The sequence below is a fragment of the Theobroma cacao genome, chromosome 7, assembly GCF_053813885.1.
Source record: "Theobroma cacao isolate CCN51 chromosome 7, ASM5381388v1, whole genome shotgun sequence".
Taxonomy (NCBI): domain Eukaryota; kingdom Viridiplantae; phylum Streptophyta; class Magnoliopsida; order Malvales; family Malvaceae; genus Theobroma; species Theobroma cacao.
In genome coordinates this window covers 886,100-909,866 of record NC_142645.1, presented here as the reverse complement: position 1 = coordinate 909,866, position 23,767 = coordinate 886,100, and the positions used below count along the sequence as shown (strand labels likewise).

General features: G+C 33.8%; 2 protein-coding genes across 2 annotated transcripts; one reads left to right on the top strand and one right to left on the bottom strand.

Annotated features, from left to right (window-relative positions):
* The first annotated feature begins 10,720 nt into the window (after positions 1–10,720).
* On the top strand, positions 10,721–14,159 carry LOC18593326 (putative fatty acyl-CoA reductase 4). The gene is made up of 10 exons (XM_018125260.2): positions 10,721–10,799; positions 10,909–11,012; positions 11,219–11,421; positions 11,526–11,626; positions 11,772–11,964; positions 12,084–12,245; positions 12,389–12,470; positions 12,566–12,835; positions 13,767–13,894; positions 14,009–14,159. Exons 1-10 carry the CDS (start codon positions 10,721–10,723, stop codon positions 14,157–14,159), a joined length of 1,473 nt encoding a protein of 490 aa, XP_017980749.2.
* Positions 14,160–20,089: 5,930 nt separating this feature from the next.
* Positions 20,090–21,888, bottom strand: LOC18593325 (desmethyl-deoxy-podophyllotoxin synthase-like). The gene is made up of 2 exons (XM_018124128.2): positions 20,989–21,888; positions 20,090–20,885 (listed from the first exon to the last, which is right to left on the bottom strand). Exons 1-2 carry the CDS (start codon positions 21,886–21,888, stop codon positions 20,268–20,270), a joined length of 1,518 nt encoding a protein of 505 aa, XP_017979617.2. The 3' UTR covers positions 20,090–20,267.
* Between the last annotated feature and the right edge of the window lie 1,879 nt (positions 21,889–23,767).

The following is a 23,767-nucleotide window of genomic DNA, read 5'->3' as shown; positions in this document are numbered from 1 at the left end:
TTTAAAGAAGTACAATTGAAAGAAGCCGAATGGGTTAATGCTCGATATGAGCAATTGAATCTCATAGAAGAAAAAAGGTTGACGGCACTTTGCCATGGGCAGTTATATTAAAAGAGAATGATGAGGGCATATGGCAAGAAGGCACATCCTCGACAGTTCCGAGAAGGAGAATTAGTATTGAAAAGAATTCTCCCGAACCAGCATGATCCTCGCGGGAAATGGACATCGAATTGGGAAGGACCATTTGTGGTGAAGAAAGCTTTTTCAAGAGGAGCACTAATTTTGGCGGAGATGGACGGAAGGGAGTTTTCCAACCCGGTGAATGCCGATGCTCTCAAGAAATATTTTGCATAAAAAAAAAATTTTTCAAGTTGAAAACCTGAAAATGCGGCTTGAATTTGGGAGATATGTTTAGGGCGAAAACCCGAAAGGGCGGTCTAGACACGAAGGAGGTCCAAGTACTACAAAAGCTTAACACAGAAAGGGTGAAGATCATGATCCGAGATGTTTATACAAAAGATAAGGGAGCTGACAAATGTGCCTGTTTCGGGATAAAATTTCAAGACTACTGTTAATATCTATCGAAACAGTCAATAAAAAAGAACTGTATCCCTTTCGTATTAATCAATTTTCCCCTGTTCCTTGTCATTATGCTTGATTGTAGAAACTCCCATTTTTTCTAATGAAAAGTAGCCTTTCTGCTCCCAACAATGCCATCATTTCCATTCTGCCAAGAGAGGAGATATGAGTACATTGCATTGCATTTGTCATAAAATTGGAATGATACTTAATAAAGAGCATGATAAAGTAAGAAATGTTTGCAATATTTTGAAAAAGGATCGTAATTGACAAGGAATGAAATGGAGTCTGGTAATGTAAGAAAAGAAAAGAGAAAAGACTAAGAAAAGAAAGAAAGAAATGGAAATAGCAATAGAATGGAGCATAGTAAAAATGTGAAGAATGATTGGACCATGCATATGATAGAGGAAGAAAACAGTTATGAGCAATGAATTGGGGAAGACGAGAGATCAGAAGCGTGATCGATTCATCCCCCATTGATTAAAGAGAAGGCTTTAAAACACCCAAAAAAAAAAGGAAACTGATGAAGATGAATTGCCATGTCCACAATTTTAAAACAATTGAAAAAGAGGAAAATTCATCTTTAAAATCATAGAACTTCAGATGAGGAGTTGATTATTTTTCACCATTCCAAAAAAGGAAAAAAGGTTGCGTTACCTCAGTTTTGAGGAGTTCATTTTTAAAGTCTCGTTGCCTCAGTTTTGAGGAGTTCATTTTTAAAGTCTCGTTACCTCAATTTTGAGGAGTTCATTTTAAAGTCTCGTTGCCTCAATTTTAAGTTTCATTTTAAAGTCTCGTTGCCTCAATTTTGAGGAGTTCATTTTAAAAGGTTGCGTTGCCTCAGTTTTGAGGAGTTCATTTTCAAAGTCTCGTTGCCTCAATTTTGAGGAGTTCATTTTAAAAGTCCCATTGCCTCAGTTTTGAGGAGTTTATTTTAAAAGTCTCGTGGCCTCAGTTTTGAAGAGTTCATTTTTAAAAGTCGCATTGCCTCAATTTTGAGGAATTCATTTAAGAAAAAAAAACTTGGTAAGAGAATTAAAGAATTTAGTCAAATACAGTGTCTACGTCTTTGCACTATTTCGAATTTCCGGAATGCGCAAAGAGGGGCAGTTGTGGACACTAAAATCATAAACGAAAAAATGAATTAAAAAAATATAATAAAAATAATAAAAATTAAAAAATAAAGAAGAAATGAAAAAAGGGGGGAGAAAGGTACGACTGGCAGGGTGCGGACGCACCCTGCCAGGCACCTCCCTCACCCTGCCAGATGCAAAAAATTCGCGTCTGGCAAGGTAGTGGAATGTGCCCCCTCCCCAGTGCCCAGGAACCGGGTATAAAGGGGAGGGGGCACTGTAGCAATCGAAAAAGGGGGAGACAACAAAAAAAATAAAAAATCCTAACTTTCTAGCAACCCAAATACCTAGCCACAACAAATACCCTATATTCACTAGCAACCGGGGAATCCATAACAAAAAAAAAAAGATACAAAAAAAAGGGATTTTGAGGTTTAGGTTGTGTCGCTGGTCAGAGAGAGAGAGTTTGGGGTCTTTGTAATGTTTGTGGGGCGTTTAAGTCTGGGTTTTGCTGTCACTGGATAGGAGGCTTGGTTTGTTGTGCCATCGGTGAAAGGAAACTGACGACGGCAGTGAAGAAAAGAGAGGGATTCGGGTTTCTTAGATCTGAATCACCGGCGAGGAAGGAAGTGAGAGCTGACTTTCGTTTGTCACCGATCGGTCATTTCAGGGTAATCGATCTGAGATCCGATCATCGAGAGAGAGAGAGAGATTCAAACGGTGGGCATAGGAACAAAGAGAGAGAGAATCGGTTGGGCAAAGAAAGAATAGATCTAGGCGACCGGTCGGCGAAGGGTTTTGGAGAGAGAAGTTGACGCCGATAGTAGGGTTCTTTTTAAAGTTAGGTTTGATTTTTAGAGAGAGAAAAGAGAGAGATCTGGTGGTAGAGAGAGAAAGTGAGAGGGGAAAATGAAAAGGGAGGAAAGAAAAGAAGTTTAAATAGCTAGGGCTGAAGCATTAAACGGCGTCGTTTTGGCTAGTAGGAGGCAGCTGAAGCAAGGCACTAAACGGTGCATTTTGGCTGAAGGAGGAGTGGGCTTCTGGAGCTATTGTGGGCATCTGTGGGTTCAGTTTTGGGCTAGTCCAAGCCCGACCTTGGTATGTTCTGGGCTCTACAATTATTGGGCTTGAATCCTTGATGCCTATTGTGAATGCTTTGTCTTTTCTTTATTTTTGTTTTATATATTTATTTATTTTAGTTATTTTTAAAAAAATGAAATTAAAATTTTATATACAAGAAATGGGATAAGGTAAAAATATAAGAATCTATACATTTAATTATATAATAGATAATAGCAAAATTTAGGTAAAAAAAAAAGGGAAGAGAAGGGTTAGTTTTAAAAATAGATCCAAAAATAAAAATGAGTAGGAAAATAAATGAACATTTAAGTAAAAAATAATAACATGGTAAATAGTCTTAGAGGGATATTGTACATGGAAAAGGATAAGAAAAAATAATAAAATAATAGAAATAGAAAATATAGTAGAATGAAATATGTAATTGTCAAAGTATTTAAAAAGATAGTTTCATAAATGAAAAAGAATGAGAATGGGACAAAGTGATGAGTTATTCGATAAGTAAACATTGCCGATGATGGGATAATCGGTCGGGATACGAGAAGTCGTAATCCTAGGCCGATATTCCCTAGGTTCGGAATCCGAATCAAGGCTCCACCAGTACGATGGAAGAGCCTCGATTTCAAGATTTCGAAATTCGTAATAAATAAAGAGTTTGACTATACCAAAAAAATTACTTGATAAAAATAATAAATAAATAATAAATGATAAAAAATAATAATAATTCAAACATATAATAAATAATTAATTTGTGAAAATACAATATACATGACATTAAATAAATAAAAAAATAAAAAAATAATAAAAAATAACTAATGTAAAATTAAGCATTGAATATTAAGTGGCATAAACTATAAAAAATGTAAATATATATATATATATATAAAAAAAATAAGATCTTAGGTATTAGGTTTGAATAAAAGATTGCTTATGAAAAAATATAATAATAAAAATATAAAAATATATAAAATAAAAATAGTATAATAAAAAAAATATATAAAATTTTTGTTCACTAAAATAACATAGAATTATAAACAATTTGTCTAATTATAAATGAAAAACATAAGAACTTAGAACAAAAAATGTAAAGTATAAAAAAATAATAATAAGAAATAAGAATAGAAAATATGATAACAAAAAATATAATAAAATAAAAATAATAATTAATTAATAATAACTAAAAAATATAGATAATTGCATCATACATATCATTGCATATAAATATTTCTATTTTCGAGTTTAAGCCCCGATGATGGGATCTTTCGAGGATCTTGCGAAGGCGAGTATTTCTCGAAAAGTTTCCTAAGTGAAAAGTTATCCTCGGGTCCCACCAGTATGATGGGAGGGCTCGAGAGACATCTTTAATAAAAGGCTTTTGCTCGAATTAGGTTCATTATGCACGAAAACATTATTTTTAAAGAAAACGTGCGATAACTCCGATGATAGGAATTATTCGTCAAATTTGCGAAGGCGAATTTCTCGGATAATTCCCTAGGTGAGAGAATACCTCGAGTCCCACCAGTATGATGGGCGGATTTGAGAAAATATCCTCGATAAAAAGTTATTCATTCGGCTTTTTTTTCACACCATGCATCTTGCCTCATATTTGCATTCCATTTTAAGTCAAATAGGAGATAAAAATAAGTGAACAATAACTAAGGAAATATAGCTAATTTAAAAATTAAAGCCTAATAGGATAATCTAAGAATGATAACCGTTCATGGAACGGGCGTCCCGTGGGTGCTAATCTTTTCCCGGGCGTAACCGTACTCCCGAGCCTTGATCTAGAAAATCGTAGACCAGTTTAAGGTTCTTTTCGGTGGGCTTAAAATTAATTTAAGTTTTCATCGATTAGAATCAAGTCAATAGGTGGCCAATCGCACCTAGTAAAAAAGATTGGTGGCGACTCTTAGTTTAATTTTTTAGTGAGTTTTCACATTCGCGTCTGACGGTTGGGTTCCCGGACCCGTATGTTACGACAAACTCGTTACCATTAAAAGGAATGTAGAGGTAGGGGATATCTTATTTTCCTAGAAAAGATGAGTTACTGTTTCAAACTATATGTATCACTCACTAGGATATATAAGATTCGCATTTGGTAAAATTAAAGTTCTATTTGATGAGTAGCATATATAAATGTTTTTACTCAAAAGCTTCAAGAAAAGTTCCTGAAATACAAGAGAATTTGGTTAGGTGAAAAGTCCAGAATGAAGAACAAAAAGAGTATCGAATGTGCCAAGATAGAGCAAAAGAACCAAGGAACTGGTGGAAGGACTTCTGATCAACTGCTATGTCAGTACTTCCTTTAGGAAGCTTCTGAATGACATCAGCTGGCAGGTCATCATGTTTAGAAATGATGAGGATATTCTATTCAGGGATCTTTTAGTCTAATCACAGTCATTGAGATTGTATCGGAAAGATTATAAATGGGCTCCTCAAGCATCCTGAATGTTGCAAGTGCAGATGAGATATTACTTGATTGCAACGGGATTCCCATATAAGCATACACGCACCTAGAAACAGAAACAAATTTGGGGCAACTAGAAGATAAAAGTGCTCATGGACATAGTGTAAACAAATATTTTTAACCAACTATTCTCTAGGTGAAAGGATACCTTCGAGTCCCACCAGTACGATGAGAGGGCTCGAAAAATATTTTTAATAAAAAGTTTCTGCTCATATTAAGATTTGCATTTATTAAAATATAGTTTTTACGTGCAAACAACTACCCGATGATGGGATTTTCTCGTTAAACTTGCGAATGCTAGTTTTTCGGATATTTCTCTAGGTGAGAGAATGCTCCCGAATCTCACTAGTGTGATGGACAGATTTGAAAAGTACACTCAATAAATGGTTTTTGTTGACATTATCTAGATTTTATGTCATGTATTTCACAATTGCATCATATGCATGTCTCACTCGTAAGGTTGAAAAAAATGTTTTAATTTGTAAATAAAATAAAAGATAAAATAAATAAATAAAGATTAGGGAAACATAAAAATAAAAATAAAAAGTTAAGGTTAATAGGGTAGCATATGATTAAGTGGTACTATTCGTAGAACGGGCGTCATGCGGCTACTAATCTTTCCCCGTGTATAATTGTGCTTCCGAATCTAACTCTGAAATACGTAGACCGAGTCTTGTTCTTTAAGCAATCCTAAAATTAATTTAAGATTTCGTTGAGAAGAACAAACTTAATATGTAGCCAATCGCACCTAAATAAAAAAATAATTTGATGGCGACTCCCTAAATTTTGCAAGCGTAGCAGTCGAGTTTCGATTCTTGCACGCTACGACATAATGAAGGGTAAAATTATCCTTAAAATATTGCCATGTCATCAAATACTGGAAACATTAGCAATTGACTAATGATAGGACTTAAGCGTCTAGCGAAAAATATTCTTTTGGGGCGAACTAATCATTTTGAATATTAATAAACCTGCCTGAAATTATGGCCAAAACTATTTTGGTCACGTTTCTTACGAAGCCAAGTTAAGGGTATTGAATAATTAAGGGTTTCTTAAAACATTATGTCTTGTATTTTTTATAAGAACTTCTCTTATTTAATTAATTCTCATTTCTTATTATAATATATATATTTTTATGTTTCTAATTTGTAAAGGTATTGCATTTGGTGAACATCCTTAGTTGCCAGTATTTCAGGCAAGTTTACATGGACCTTAATTGCAAAATCAAGTTTGCAATGTGGTTCTCAGAATTTTACAAACCTTATGTGTTCCTTAAGGGCAAGTAAGAATGTATATGTGTTTATTAATTATTTCAAAATTCTTGCATTTGGCTTAGCAATTTAATTTTTTTAATCTCTGATTAAATTGTTTTAAATGTTCTTTTCTCCCTATACAGCTTTAGTGACACAAATTTAGACAAGTTGCGAATGGTGGCTCAAGGGAGAGGCATTGATATGGGTGTATTTGACTTCGATTCCAAGAGTATTGATTGGAAGGATTACATGATGAACATTCACATTCCTGGCGTCTTAAGACATGGATTAAATCTTAATTATTATTAAAAAATAAAATTAATTGAATAAAATTTACATAGAAGGCACACACGAATATTTGATTCATTAGCTGATGTATAATCTTCCTATTTGAAGAGTAAAGTTTGAATCTCCTTCTTCAAATCTTAAAAAAAAAACGAAGTAGTGGGCATCAAGCTTTGAACAACTTAACGGATGAGGAAAGAAGGAGAATACTTGCATTACTTTCGTTGTGACCAATAACAGATGTTATTGCTTTGATAGTTCTTCATTTATTTGTGTAGTTGATACTTCATCATTTTATCTTTGCTTCAAAGTAAAATAAAGAATTCATAGTCTGAATTTTTGTTTGTTTTCTTACCCCAAGTAATTAAAGACCAAATATTTCTTGTGGGGTTCAGTCTAAGACCTTGATAGGGATTGTTAGAGAGCAACCTTTTTTGACTCTGAGAGCCAAACTGGACAAACTGATAGCAATGTCTGCACCTGCTTAACAAACCCATTGGAATCCACCTCCACATTCTTTCGGCTGGGGCTTCCCTCTAGCATGCCCCTAAATTTGGTAGAAACTAAACCTAACTTTATGTTCGGATTGAAGTACCCAATTTCAGAAAGGAAAGGCCATTACATGAAATAAGACCATCGGTTGCCATAACTTCATTCATTGCTCAAAAGTAGTGGCCTAAGGGCACCAAAATGGGGTGTTTTCTACTAGAGAAAATTATGAGAAATAATCCTTCTCATAAACGTAATTCAAAAATATCCTTCATTATAATTTTAACTATTTTTAGTCAATTTTTGACATGACTTGATAACAATGCCCTTTAAATAATTTCAGACAAATTAAAATGGTTTCAGTTTTCTTTATGTCACCATCCAGACAAAAATTTCAAAATCAAATCCCGATTTCTCTCTCTTGGCAAATACTGTCTATCTCGTCGTCCAGCTCTTTCTTGCCACCCCAAAGTGCAGAGATGATATCAAGGTATGTGTTTTAAGTTATTGGGTTTATTGATTTATTCATAGAACCCCATAGTTGAGGGGGTTGAAATTGATTAGATATATCTATAAATTAGAACATTGTATGACTCAAGAGCATTTGGCTCATTGGTTGGTGCATTATCGCCTTGCTTAAAGAGCAGGGTTTGAATCCCCTCTCCCCCAATTATAAAAAAAAAAAATTAGAATACTGTATGACTTTGGCAACTTAAACCTGACTGCGAGCAAGTAAATCAATTAGTTATTAGGTATTGCTTTACTAGCTTTTAGGTATTGTAAGACTAGTTTTTAGGCATTGCATGCCTTAATCATTACGTCTCTAATATTCAGGCATTACGTGATTGGTTTTTGGCATTGTGTGATTGATTTTTAGGTATTATGCGACTGATTTTTAGGTAATGCCTAAGTCACACAAGGTCTTCCTAACTAGTTATGCAACGCCTTACTAACCAGTCACGCAATGTCTATCAATCTGTTAGGTAATGTCATATCAACTAGTCACATAATACTTAAAAATCAATCCTGCAATGCCTAAAAATTAGTAATGCAATGCCTAAAAACTAGTCACGCAATGCACAAATATCGGTTACCCAAGGCCTAAAAATCACCAAAATTACTGAATTTCATTTAACAAAATCAACAACTTCAAATAATATACCATATTCTATTTAACAATATAATCAACGAATATGCGTACTTGTCGAAGAATGCTTAAAATGCTCAAAGGTTTTTCTTTATGTATCAAAAACGACTCCAAATGCTTAAAAATACTCAAAACGCTCAAAAGTTTTCTACGTATATAAAAAATCACTCTAAAATACTCAAAATGCTTAAAAGTTTTTCTTTCTGGTAAGAAATACTCCAGAGATAAATGGTCTGATGAGGAAAGATCAAAGGATATGAGTCAGTTTGAGGCGCAGACCTAAACATATGGGTTTGTTTCATTAAAGGTAATTTAGTCCAAAAGTAATTTCTCTTGACTAAAAATAGTTAAAATTATAGAGAGAGCTATTTTAAAAAAGCACATTATGTATGAGAGGTATTTTTGACAAGAACCATCAACAGCTCAGGTTCTCCCCTATAAATACCTCTTAAACTCAAATTCGCAAAATGAGGAAAACAGGTTAAAGAACAAGAAAATAAAAAACAAGGGAAAAGAAATTCCAAAATCAAGTTGGTGTCCACATGTTATCTTATTTTTCAAGTCACTAATTAATATTATTTTCAATACTTCCAAATTATCATTAAACATTGCAATTTCTTGGTGAAGTGTTGGGAAGGATATATATCTGATCTTTTCTCTATTAAATTATTCAAATTTACCCAATTTTATTCCAATATATACAATAAATAAATTACTTTTTTTAATTTGATTTCTTTCTGGATTCTCATACATGCATATAGAGTTGGATAACGTTGTCAAGTTTCTTCCAGGCAAGACTATGTTAATCACTGGTGCAACTGGATTTTTGGCAAAGAGTAATATTAATTAAGGATTCAACCAAATGGTGAATAAGTTGTCTTCTGTAGGGGCTGCAGATATTAAATCTCTCACAAAATGCTTGCATACTGAGATATATAATGAATTTTAAGTTCCGCACTTCGTTAACATGATTCAGACAATTTGATGATAATCATGAAAATCATGTTAATTTGTAATATGAAATTAAAATTCTTCTTTTGAATTCAAATTGAACATCGTTTCCCATCCCTGAAGCTTCAGAATTCTCATATTCTTTAAAACCTTAGATGTTGCCTTCATTCTTTTTACCTTTTGAATCCATCAATTTGTCCTGAAGCTTCCATTGCAATTTGCCTAATGGAAGCTTTGCAAGCATTAATTAGCAAGACTGTTGCAGCAAAAGCCACAAGTTAGGAAAAACCAAGATTTCCGTACAACTTGCAAAAGGGCCATCCGTAGACCATGTAAACACCAGTTAAACTCTCCAACCCTCCCAACATCAACAGCAATCAAACTGATAATTTCTCCACCAGCATATAAATTTCTCCTCAATAGGTGTGAAATTATCAATCCCTTATTGTAGATCATTACAGCAATGCTACACCAAATCACTTAATTGTCATTAAGTGAAATCTCAAACATACCTTCTATTCTTTTTTTTTTGTACTAAAAAAATATTTATTTGTCCACATTCCATATCATTTTAAAGCAAATATAAGTGTTTGAGGAGAGCAGAGATGGAAGGTATCCCTCCTACTAATCCATCCTTGACCTTGACACGTCTCTCCTTTGCCTTCCTCATTTAGGTCGTTAATCCTGCTTCCAGCTTCTGCCCTCAGTTAGCTGTAATCTAACATGCATACTCCGAACCACATAGTGTAATGATCCTGATGCAAACATCACCAGTCTAGTAATTTTTCGGATCTAAATTACATAATTTTTAAAAGTTTAAACATAATTTACTAATAGTGATTAACCTAAAGTCTTATAAAGGTGTTAACAATCATATTCACATTCAATTAAGATGGGATATGATACACGAAATAGGACCACCAATAGCTTTGGCCTAAGGGCACCAAAATGGGGGTTTTCCACTACCATCAACAGCTCTGGTTCTCCTCTATCAATGCCATAACTCATTCACTGCACAAAAGCTGTGGCCTAAGGGCACCAAAATGGGGGTTTTCCCCTTCCATCGACAGCTCTGGTTCTCCCCTATAAATACCTTTTAGAACTCACATAAAGACGAAGAGGAAGAACAGGCAAAAGAACAAGAGAAAAAAAAAACAGGGGAAAAGAAATTCCAAAATCAAGGTGATGCCACATGTTATATTATTTTTCAACTTTAATTACTATTATTTTCAATACTTCCAAATTATCATTAAACATTGCAATTTAGATGTTGGGAAGCATACATTTATCTTATCTTTTCTTCTATCAAATATTGAATTTTACCCAATCTTATTCCAATAAATATTATAAAAAAGTTACTTCTTTTATTTGATTTCTTTTTGGGTTCTCAGACATGAATATGGAGTTGGATCATGTTGTCAAGTTTCTTCAAGGCAAAACTATTTTAGTCACTGGTGCAACTGGATTTTTGGCAAAGAGTACTCTCTCTCTCTCTTACGAAGCCAAGGATGATGATTTCATTTAAAACACAATATAATTAATCATTTTAGTTTTACTTAATCATTTAATTCTGAACTCCGGTTTCAGTCTTTGTCGAGAAGATATTAAGGATTCAACCAAATGTGAATAAGCTCTATCTTCTTTTGAAGGCTGCAGATGCTAAATCTGCCACAAAACGCCTGCATAGTGAGGTATATAATGAATTTTAAGTTCCATAATTCAGACAATTTTACGATAATCATGAAAGTCATATTCGTAATTACTACTGTTCTATCATATGATTCATACTAAATTTGAAATTAAAATTTTTATTTCAATCCAATTTGTTACACGTGATATAAAATTCAATTTCAAATTCACAAAAAAAAAAAACTTACACATCTTAATTTTTATGTAGATTATAGATACAGAATTGTTTACGATTCTTCGAGACAATTGGGGTTCGGAATTTGATTCCTTTATATTAACCAAGGTGATAGCAGTGCCTGGCGATATTTCTTCCGAAAACTTGGGGGTGAATGAATCAAAATTAAGGGAACAAATGTTGAAAGAAATAGAAATTGTAGTACATGTTGCTGCCACGACAGGATTCAATGAAAGGTAATTTAGAATCCTCATATTTGAATTGTAGGAGTATGTCTTAAGAACATAATTTTGCCTATAATTCGCCGCTTTTCTTTTCTTCTTTCCTCTTAATTTTCAAGCTATGATGTTGCATTGGCCATCAATACGTTTGGAGCTCTTAACGTTTTGAGCTTTGCGAAGAAATGTGATAAGATAAAGCTGTTTCTCCACACATCAACTGGTAAATATGAAATTAATTGATCGTTCTTGATTAATTAGTGGTTGATATTTGTTATATACATAGTTAAATTTTAGTGCATTCAGAACATATATCGGAGATAAATTAAGATTGACAATCATGCTTTTTTATTATAATTTTCTTTTAGCCTACGTGTGCGGTGAAGAAGCAGGAATTATATTAGAAAAACCATTTTCCGTGGATGATACATTGTTGAAAACATGTAAATTAGACATTATTGAAGAGAAGAGAATTGTAGAGGAAAAATTAGATGAATTGCGATTCCAACATGCCCCAAACGAAGTAATAAAATCAGAAATGAAGGAATTCGGCCTCAAAAGGTTTCTCTCTCACCGTCATCATTTTCACTTCACCTTGAATTGTATGGACGATATCTTAAATTAAAAAAAAAAAAAAGTAAAAAGAAAACAGTGGTAAACCTTGTTTCTTATGAATACAGGGCAAAATTGTATGGGTGGCCTAACACATACGTGTTTACAAAGGCAATGGGAGAGATGCTTTTAGGGAACTTTAAAGGAGATTTGCCTCTTGTCATTATCCGCCCTACCATGATTGCAAGCACTTATAAAGAACCCTTCCCTGGCTGGATTGAAGGTGTGAGGTAATTATCATGACCAAATTGTAACTTCAAATTTTTATGGTATTTGATTTAGGATTATTATTATATTTCATTAATGCAATTTATTGCTTTCATTAACATTGTATATTTGGAATAATGACTCATTAATATTTGTGTTACTACAGAACTATAGATAGCGTCATTGTGAGTTATGGCAAGGGGAAATTAACATGTTTTCCTGGCTATCCTAACTCTGCCCTCGATGTGGTGAGAATTTTTAATCTCTGGATAACATATACCATTTTCTTCCTATAGCTGGGTCTAATTGCAAGTGAAAAACGTGAATTTCAAAATTTATGCAGATACCTGCAGACATGGTGGTAAATGCAATGGTCGTGGCCATGTCAGTTCACACAAGTAATCAATCTTGTCAGACCATTTACCATGTTAGCTCCTCATTGAAAAATCCTTTAAAACTCGGGGATTGTTGCAAATTTATACACTGTTATTTCACTGAAAACCCATGGTCTAATAGAAACGGACAACGAGTTAAAGTTCGTAAACTCACAGTGTTGAGCACAATCAATGGATATTTTCTCTACATGTGGACTAAATATGTGTTTCCATTGAAGGTTTGTTACATTCCTAATTTTTATTTTGACATAATATTTAAAAGGACTCTGAACTATTTAAAAAATTCAAATCAATTATTTTTTTTCTAATTGCATTCATTCAAACTGTTATGCTTTTGTTTCGGGTCAAATAAGTCCATAGAACTAATGGTTAATTAACTGTCATTATTTAAAACATTACATGTTTTTTTATATCACATAGTATTGACACAATATGCTGACATGTCATAACAGTTAATGACATGACATACTAAAATAACGTGTTGAAGTTCACTAAAAATTTTTTCACTAAAAATTTTTATATTGTTATTTCACTGAAATCCATGGATTAATAGAAACAGACAAAGAGTTAAAGTTCGTAAAGTAACACTCTTGAGCACGGTCAATGGAATTTTTCTATACATGTGGATTAAATATGTGTTCCTATTAAAGGTTTGTCACAGTCTTAATTTTTATTTTGGCATATTATCTAAAGAGTCTTTGAACTATTTAGATAAATTCAAATAACTTATTATACTTTGTATTCAATCAAACACTTAAATTTTTATTTTGGACCAAATAAGATTTTAGAACTAATGGTTAACTAACTATCATTAGTTAAACGTTAGATGTAATTTTATGTTACATTATGTTGACATCACAGACATGCATCATAACAAATACTGACGTAACATATTGATATACTATGATGGCATGATTATATGTTATTTTTCATGTCAGCATCATGTGGCTTAAAACAACGTGTGACGCTTTGATTAATGGCAGTTAGTTACTCTCTAACTATAAGGATCTATTTGACTCAAATTAATAGTATAACGACTTGATTATATGTAATAGAAAAATAAATATTTATTTAAATTTTTTAGAATAATTTATTAATAAATTCTCATATCTTATTATAATTTATTTTTTATGTTTCTAATTTGTAAAGGTATTGTATTTGGTGAACATCCTTAGTTGCCAGTATTTTAGGCAAGTTTACATGGACCTTAATCGCAAAATCAAGTTTGCAATGCGGTTGGCAGAATTTTACAAACCTTATGCCTTCTTTAAGGGCAAGTAAGTATGTACATGTGTTTATTAATTACTTCAAAATTCTTGCATTTGGCTTAACAATTTAATTTTTTTAATCACTAATCAAATTGTTTTAAATGTTCTTTTCTCCCTATACAGCTTTAGTGACACAAATTTAGACAAGTTGCGAATGGTGGCTCAAGGGAGAGGCATTGATATGGGTGTATTTGACTTTGATTCCAAGAGTATTGATTGGGAGGATTACATGATGAACATTCACATTCCTGGCCTCTTAAGACATGCGATTTAATCTTAATTATTGTCAAGAATAATATTAATCTATTACCTACATCTTTATAAATTTGTATGCTGGACCCTTTGGATAAGATTTAAGTAGTGGGTATCAAGCTTTGAATAGCTTAACAGATGAGGAAAGAAGGAGAGTACTTGCAGTACTTTTCATTGTGACGAATAACATATGTTATTGCCTTGATAGTTCTTTATTATTTGTTTTCTTGATCCTTCTTCATTTTATCTTTGCTTCAAATAAAATAAAGAATTCATAGCTTGAATTTTTGTTTGTTTTCTTACACCAAGTAATTAAAGACAAAATTGTTTTTTGTGGGGATTCGGTCTAAGTACTGGATAGGGAGTGTTAGAGGTTGAAATGCGATGACCATGAGAGGCTCGTGAATAACCAAGCAATGTATAGGTAAATGTGCTAGGGAGTTATGATTGGTAAATAAGGGTAGAACTCTAATGATGGGATAGTGTTCACTATTTTAGGCATTAAACCATAAGTTATGGGTTTGTATCCATTTTGTGAACACTTTGGTAAGATAATTCGAAAGAGTTCTCACAATGTGGAAACATTAAAGCTTAAAGAGCAAATGGCTATGTAGTCAAGTTGGGGCTCGTGACTAATATGTCACATAAGTATAAAGATGTGTTGCAATTATAAGGATGCTTGGGAATACTAGTTTAAGGCAATGATTATCTTGCCATTATGTAGACCCGATGAGGTTGTGGTCTCGATATACTTGTAGATGCAAGGCATAAATTGTGAAACGAGCTGCCCCCACCAGTTTCAATTTATTTTGAGTAATTATCAAAGTAAAGTGCCTGATAAGGGTAGGCAAAGGTTGAATTGTGTTATAAATATTTAGAGAACGAGGGTGATATGGTTTGATTAAATGATACTACTCTTGGTGAGGGAATAAAAATATAGTATAGGAATTGTAGAGATCTATTTAGAAACGAGATGATGATTTGAGAATTCAAATACTCATATACGAGTAAAGATTTGGTAATGAGACATGACGTAGAGTTGGAGAATATTACGTGAACCGAAAGGTTTCTTCATGGACTTAGATATCGTGGCATGTCAGAAAAAGGGAAGTTGGAAAGTTATGGGGATAAACTACGATGTAAAGAATTGAGAGGAATATTAAGTTAATTAAAGATGAATTTTAAGAAATAAAGGGCTGCCAATATCAAGTGAGGAAATTGGGAATGAAGAATTATAAGGTTGGCATAACAATTGAGCTAATTTATAGTATCGTTAGGAGGAGTTGCAATCTTATTTGATATAGTTGAAAGAAAAGAGATTAGTAATAAGACAAGGTCAATTATGTGGTGTATTAAAAAAAAATACATCAAAGCACCAGTGCCAAGAAAGATGGGTAATAGTACTTCGGAATATTTTACCTACATGATGGGGTAGTGTAGTATTTGGAATTGTCAAGGAGCCTAATGGCTAAACCATGGGTTATGCGGTCACGTGATGTAAGTTTGAAAATGGATATTGGCAATGATATTAAGAGGTACTTAAGTAGAATTCTATTTCAAGTTTTGCAATTACCAGCATTGATTGGGTAGCTGCTAAAAGGAAAATAGTGGCATATTGGTGTAAAGAAATAGTATAAGATGATTGAAGGTAATTTTGATAATGAAGCCGGTTAATGAGAATCCCCTAATGTGGAAATTGTAATTCAAAATGTAAGAGGTGCACACGACTCCAATGAATCTAAATCTTAAGTGACTAACTAATATTGAAATGAATAAGGACATATATGATGGAAGTATAAAAGGTAAAGGAGAAACAAAGATGACTTTTAGGAATTGTGCTATTGCATAAAATGCAGAGATCCAGTAAAGATAAACTTGAAGGATCAATAAGATCGTAAAGCATACACGGATACCGGATTATAATTTGCTGAAAGTGATACTTAGTGATTGAGATGTGAGTAATGACATTGTGATGTAAGGATACACAATGTAATGAAACTTATGTATATGGTTAGAAATGATAAGAGAAAAGCTTAAGTTCGTAAGTGCGTAAAGTTGTGCATAGGCATAATGTGAATTCATATGGACCATATGAAGGATAAAGTATGGTAGGATGTAAGTTGAATAATAACTTAAGGGTTCAAAGAGTAATTTGGAAATTGATTATAATCTAATATTTACGGATTAAATATGATCTTTGGAAGTGAAATAGAAGGATAAACTAGAAAGGTCGAAAATGAGAAAAGTAAAAAGGGAATTTAATCTGAATATAGTTGTCAGGAGTCCCTACACACGGTGATGGATGTTGATGTTTAAATGAATATACATATGTATATGTGGAGTTTCATATGTAACTAGTAGAAGTGAAGAATTATTTTTAGTGATTTGAGTTTTGAAAATGATATGTTTGAAGAGTTCCATAAATGGTACAATGATAAGAGATACCATCAGAAAAATTGAACTATGTGGAAATGAAGAGAATCACGGAATAAGAGTCAAGATGAAATGATATAATCGAGAGGCAAGAATAAATGAAGTGTTATTTCCTAATTATGTTAAATTCTTTATGTGGCAACAAGGTGTTAGATGAAGAACAAATGGTGATAGTATTATAAGGTGAATATTGGCGAATTGGGTAAGAAAGATGAGATCTAATTTTGTCAAGGATGGTCAAAAAGTTTTAGAGCATAATAAGGATAATATATTTTAAAGCATGAAGGACTAGAACTATTGAAAAGAATTTAATGGTGAACGAAAGAATTATACTTAAGGATAAAGATTGACGAGTGAACTACCTTCCCACACAATTTGAACTGTATTAAATTAAGAATGATGTAGAAGTGTGAATCTTCGAACGTGTAATTAACAAAAAGATGGAGATGATTGGAGTGCATAAGTGTAAGATAAACATGAGGTATGTGGGGATAATTGAAGACGTTAATTTTCTCCCAACGTTGAGAATGCGTACAAGGATGAATATGGCATGTTTATGATGCTGTAAGCTATCTAATATGGTATAGGGATGAAATGAATGAATGGATGTCGAGATGTTTGACAAGGAACGAAGTAATAAGAGGGTGATTAGGTATACATAAATGTAATATGTGATCAAAATTGGGATGATTGAGATAAAGTTATGGTTCAAAGTTAATGATGGAGATAAAGGCATGCTCGACATTTTAATAATAAGCAAAATGATTGTGGAAGGTACCACTAATTTGATTCTAAAAGATAATAATAGCCATAGATGAAGTATACTAATTGAATTAAAGGTAAACAAGGTGGATAAACCAAAATTCCTTATAAAGGAAGGAATGAAATAGGAGCCTAGAGTGGAATTAATTAATCAACATTGACCTGAATTCGAGGACGAATTCTATTTAAGTGGGGGAGATTGTAACACCCAGTGTGAAGAAATGTAAGGGGGCCGGCTGAACAAAAGAAAAAAAAAGAAAAGAAATGAATAAAGAAAGAAGAAATGATGGTGGTGGGGCAAGCCAAATGGATAGAAAACTTTTGGTAGGGGTCGGCCAAAAACCAGGAAGGAAAAGAAAGGAAAAAGAGAAAGAGGGAGAAAAGAAAAAGAGCTTAAAGAAAGAGAAAGAAGAAAAAGCTGGTACTGTCTGCTGGAAAAGAGGGAAAGAAAATCTGTCAAGCCGAGGAGAAAAGAAAGAAAAAGAAAGAAGAAAGGAGAAAGGAAAGGAAGGAGAATGAGAGAAGGAAAAAGAAGAAAAGAAAGAAAAAGAGAGAAAGAGGGTCGATTGGAGGAGAAGAAAGAAGGAGAAGAAAGAAGGAGAAAGAAAGGTGTGACGCCAATGGGAAGGAGGAAGAAGAAAAACACAGAAAAAAAAAGAAAAAAAAGAAGAAGAAAAAAGAGAAAAGAAAAAGAAATGAAAAAAATGGGCATAACCCAATAAGAAGAAATGGGAAGAGCCCATGAGAAAGGCCCAATGGATATAAGAAAAAGAAAAGTCCAAAAGAGAAAAAGAAAGTGGAGACTTAGGCGACCCAACCCAAATTGGAAGTCCAAAGTAAGATAGTGTACTATAGCGACGTGCCGAAGCAAGTGACGAGTGACCGGCAAGTAGAAATAGCGATGTAGTGTCCCGCTATCATTAGGTGAGTGGGGGTGTCAATTTTAAAATTTTCGTAAATATATACCTATACGTATGATTTATTATAAACTCGAAAATTATGGATAACATGTGCTGGTAGACATTTTAGGAAATTGTGAATGCAAATTATTTTCAAAAATTATTTTGAATATATATGTATAAATTATATGTAAAGTGTTTTGAAAATCGGGAAACAAGCCCTTCACACTGTTTTACATCAAAATCTGTGCCTTATCATTGTGCAGTGTGCATACATGATTATGATACTTTTTTGCCATGTGAATTGTTGTGTGATACCCAACATCTCACATCTGATGTGAATGTGATTGTTAAGACCTATACAATAATCCAAGCCCACCACTACTAGCAACTTGAGCTTGAACTTTTGAGGGCAACGTGGTTTAGGCCCAAAAAGCTACTGGACCAGTGGTTGGACTTGGGTCGTTACATGTTATTTCGAAATTCATGCATAAATTCTATTTTATGGAAATGATGATAGATTTTATCATACCCTATGTTCAATGCTTTGAAAATAATTTTGAAACGAGATTTCAAGGACATAAAGTGATTTCTAAAATGGTTTAATAAACCGAGAGATTCGAGAATAGGTTGGCTGTCACTTTGGTTAAGTGTGACCCTCGTGCACGAGTGAGCTCTAGCTAGAGAACCTTTGGGTCGTCGACAGGCTGTTAGGCGTGGCGGGGACCACGACCTGTGATATATGTATGCGTGGCTAGGCCACCAGATGATTACGCGGTTGCAACCACTTGATTCTCCGATGTCGACCAACATCGTTGAGACTACCATGGCATGTAGGATCCAGTGGAGCGAGGCTCCCGGATGTTATTACGTGGTAGCGGGACCACAGATCTTATTTGATTTCCTACTCGAGACAAAAAATCTCTTTGAGTTTTCAAACTCTTATTTCATGCATGGTGAAAATGAAATTATACGATTTCCTGCAACTCCCCCTGGATTTATTGTTATATGAATTTTACCCTCGCGTGCGAGGCGATTTGCGAACTGTGTATAAACCTAGTTACTGTTTGGTTTTGCGGGAGCTTGCCCAACTTTATTGATTTGATTTGAGTATTACATGAGATAATTTCAACTGCAGAGATCTTTTACAAACATGAGGTTTAAAATGATATTTTACTGATTTAGTTTGAAAATGGTTATTAACCTTCTTGCTGCACAAAAGTTTACTTACTTGATTTGATATACATTATGGTTGATTACGACTTACAAGAGATTCTCGATATTTTCTTATATATATAAGGCACAATTTCTTCGTTTGAATTAAATATTTTTATCTACTCTTGCAATTTTTATTATTCAAAATCTCTATCTTATTGCCTGTTTCTCATCTACGCTCTACTCACAGAGCTGATGATCATTGAGTCTATGAGACTCACACCCCTCATTTTTCCCTTTTTACAGATAGAGATCAGCCTAGCGTGAAATCATCGACGCGCACGGTCCACCATGGATAGGTAAAGGCATCTCATAGCATTCTATCCGAGTAGCTCCGCTGTCTAGGGTCGAGTTACATAAGATTTTTAGATGTTGTGAATTATTGTTAATTCATGAATATGTATTGTTAAAAACCTTGTGGTTGACACTTATTTGTCATTATTTGAAATGGGAAAATTTGTAGTACAATTATTTTTATTATTAATCGCTTACATACGTGAGAGCATATTTAATAAATGTCTCGAGAATTTCATAAAGGCTTATTCTAGACTTGACAGGATCTCCAGGAGGTCTCGGACGCTGGTAGCGATCGAAGTTGGGTCGTTCCAGATATATTCTTGCATTCCAAACAATAGAAGAGCTCTTTACTTTTGCAAGACATCAACCTTAATTCATTACGGTTTACCATACAACAACCAAGCTTTAACCCTTACAGACTATGCCATAATTTAACAGAATAAAGACCTTAGTAGTACTAACACTATATATCACAATGGCTTAAACCAATATTAGCCAAATGAACATCTGATACTTTGTTTTATTCAAGAGGGACAAGGATGATAAGGAATTGGAATCGCGAACAGGTCGTGTTTCCTCCTTATTGTTAAACCAGGCGCATCTGTCATGTCCAGTTCTTCATGCTTCATTCCATTGGGGAGCTTCCAATCGAAATGGTACAAGAATTGGGCAAGTTGCATTTCAATATTAGCATGAGCAAATGATATGCCTGGACATATCCTCCTTCCTGCACCAAATGGAATATTTTGGAAATCTGTTCCTTTAAAGTCAAGTGAGCTATTGAGGAACCTTTCTGGATTAAATTTATCAGGTTCACTCCAGTGTCTAGGATCCCTAGTAATTGCCCATGAATTGATCAGGACTTTAGTCTTCGCAGGTATCTCATATCCACCAAGCTTACAGTTCTCACGGCATTCCCTTGGTATCAAAGGCACAGGATTGTGCAGCCTTAATGTTTCCTTAATAACTGATTTAAGGAACTTTAGTTCATGAAAGCTCTCTTCATCCACATATCCTTTGCCTTTAAAGACATCTCTCACCTCAGCTTTAGCCTTTTCCATTGATCCTGGATTCTTCAGCAGTTCTGACATCGCCCATTCAACAATTGTTGATGATGTTTCACTTCCTGCAGCAAATATGTCCTGAAAGTGGATAATGAATTTTTAGTTATGGTGCCAAATGAATAGTTATTGCATTAATTGCTGAAGCTTGAAATAACAAAAATGACAAGAAATAGTTATATACCAGTATGACTGATTTGATGTTGTTGGCAGATAGGGGGAAGTCAAGGTTGCCGTGCTCTTGAAGGTCTAAAAGCATATCAACTATGTCTTTCTCGTCTCCACCGCTGCCATTTTCTTTTCTAGGCCTCTCTTTATGCTCAGCAATGACATTTTCAAGTATTCCATCAGCTTCTCGGTGTAGCTTCTCGAGCTTTGTCCTGATTCCACTGATCATCTGAAGTGCTTTAACTGAAGGGTACAAATCTGCAAGGGTGAGGCCTGTTGCCAGCTTATTAACTTCAGTGATGACAGATACGAATGTTTCCTGTCCTTTGCATTTTGAACCAAAGGCCACTTTTGCTGTTGTGCTATATGTCAACGAGAAAATCTTTTGACTAAGATTGATTGGTGAACTTTGGCTTGAAGACATTGTCTTGATGAGACTGGAAACCATTTCTTCTCTAACTCTTTTGAATGATTTCACCCGCTGTGAACTCAAGAGTTCCATCACACAAATCTTTCGAAGCTGCTTCCAGTAACTGCCATAAGGGGAGAAGACAATGTTTGTACAATCATAAGATATGATCCCGGGAGCAAGCTGATACGGCCTGGAAGCAAAGGTAACATCGTTTTTCCTCATTGCTTCCTCAGCAAATTCAGGTGAAGATAAAACAACCGTGGAGACTGCTCCAAGCTGTAGGTGCATTAAGGGGCCATGCTTGAGTGCCAAGTTTCTTAACGTGCAATGGGGTAGTGAGCCACCAAGCTGGTGAATGTTTCCTATGAAGGGTAGTTTCCATGGCCCTGGAGGCAGCCTTTGGGATGGTTTCTTATCTTTCAAAGCCTTGCCCACTCTAGCAATCATGGATAGGAAGAGGAGGGTGGTGAGGAGGATGGAGAATGGAGGAAACTCAAGCTCCATTTTTTGTATTGAAATGGTGAAGATACAGCTTTGTGATAAGCAAAAATACATGAGAATTATGCAAGTATATATATATGGTTGTCATTTTGTTAATCTTCCATGGAAAAACTACTGGTCTTAGTCAATAGTTTCACACCAACATGTGTACAGATGTAGAACCAATCATCAAAGCATGCGAGTAGGATTTTCTAACTCTCGAATTTGACAAGCAAATTAATAATGGAAATTAAGGGTCAAATCCAAATTAAATTGGCTCTCTTTGTTGGGGTGATATAGAGTTATGATATATGTTCAATCATAATTAAAACCAAGGATTTGATGTCGACCTTTATCTCCTCTTCCTGATATATCTCACATGTATTTATATTTATTCTGCACCACAAAACTCTAATTAGATCTATTGCTTGCAATTTTTAATTAACCAGATAGATTTCAAAGTTGAAAAGTACTAAGAAGAAGAATATTGCGAGGAAGAAATTGTAGAGAGCATTCATTATTACTGATAGAATTGTGCAAGAGATTGGAAGTTGTTGTGTCATTTTCTTTCTACATTATAAAAAAAAAAAGGACAAAATAAAAGAAAAAAACCAAGATTAAGTGTCCCAACATGTCTTGTCTGAGTACACAACAGGGGACAGCATGTTGTACGTATGGTCGAAAACCAATTTCCACGCAACCTACGTGTACTTTCTTATTTCATTAATTTCAAATTTACTATCACGAAATTATATTATAATTAAATTAATATTCATTTATTACCAATTGATTTCTCGATTTAAACAATTAACACATGGTCTAGTTAAGAGTTACTATTAAATTTCTCTAAGAAAATTGATGAGGTTTGGAAATTCAAATTCTCTCCTTTCTTTGACAATTTCTCCTATAAAAAAACAAAAATTTCTTGATCCTTACGCATGACCGTAAACAGTAGCATTACCACGAGATTCATGAATTCAATTATGAAGAAAATCAAATTGAAAGATACGTGTTACACATTATTGCAATGAAATATTAGGTCAGACTTTCAATCTCACACCACACATTATTTAATATTCTATTATAAGATATTCAAACATTTTATTCCATAATAAATGTATATAACCTCTGTTCAAAAAGAGCCAAATTGGTAACTTTTTTTTTTCTATCTCAAATCATAAAAAGGAAATTTCCCATTATAAATATTTTCAACAATTCAATTCATTTTTTCTGTTATAAAAGTAAAATCTTAGACATTTACTCATCTTTCATGATTTTTATGATCATGCCTTACATCTTTCAAAATCACTCTTAAATTCTCGTGATCGAAGTGTCAAACGGTGTATGTTCTTGATATACAAATACATGTGTGTGCATGTACATATGTTGTTATTATTTCTTCTTCTTGTTATCTACTAGAGTCAAAAAGTTTTTTTGTTTTTGAACGTAAAAAAATTTAATTAATCATCTTGAAATAAAAGAGCTTCATGATCAATGATCAAAGAAAAGAAAATTGGAGGAAAAATAATTGTAAGTAGTGAAACAGTAGTTCTATTAACTAAAACATGTTTCTTGTCTATCAATTCCATCCAAAGAAATAGATACAGCAATATTCACAGATATGTCAGAACAGAAAGTTTTGCCACCTACAACATGTTCTGCCTGCAATCTTGTTCACATGTTCTCCAAGCTTTATTGAGACAATAACATCTCTACTTCTATAACTAAGATGCAGTCCAAAGAGAATTACCATTCAGCAGATGAATGGCTATGAGTGGTGGGAATTAGGATTAAATCATCTTTCCTTCTGACAGTCGAACCAAAGCTCTCAGTCATGTCTAGGATTTCATGCCTCATTCCACTAGGAAGCTTCCAGTCAAAATGGTAGAGCAATTTTGCCAGA

Bases quoted from the DNA above. Each gene is read 5' to 3' on its own strand.
- LOC18593326 (XM_018125260.2), top strand. From the start codon at position 10,721: ATGGAGTTGGATCATGTTGTCAAGTTTCTTCAAGGCAAAACTATTTTA. The intron at 12,471-12,565 runs GTGAGAATTTTT...AAATTTATGCAG, and splicing joins CTAACTCTGCCCTCGATGTG to ATACCTGCAGACATGGTGGT. The intron at 13,895-14,008 runs GTAAGTATGTAC...CTCCCTATACAG, and splicing joins TATGCCTTCTTTAAGGGCAA to CTTTAGTGACACAAATTTAG.
- LOC18593325 (XM_018124128.2), bottom strand. From the start codon at position 21,888: ATGGAGCTTGAGTTTCCTCCATTCTCCATCCTCCTCACCACCCTCCTC. The intron at 20,886-20,988 runs GTATATAACTAT...ATCCACTTTCAG, and splicing joins ACATCAAATCAGTCATACTG to GACATATTTGCTGCAGGAAG.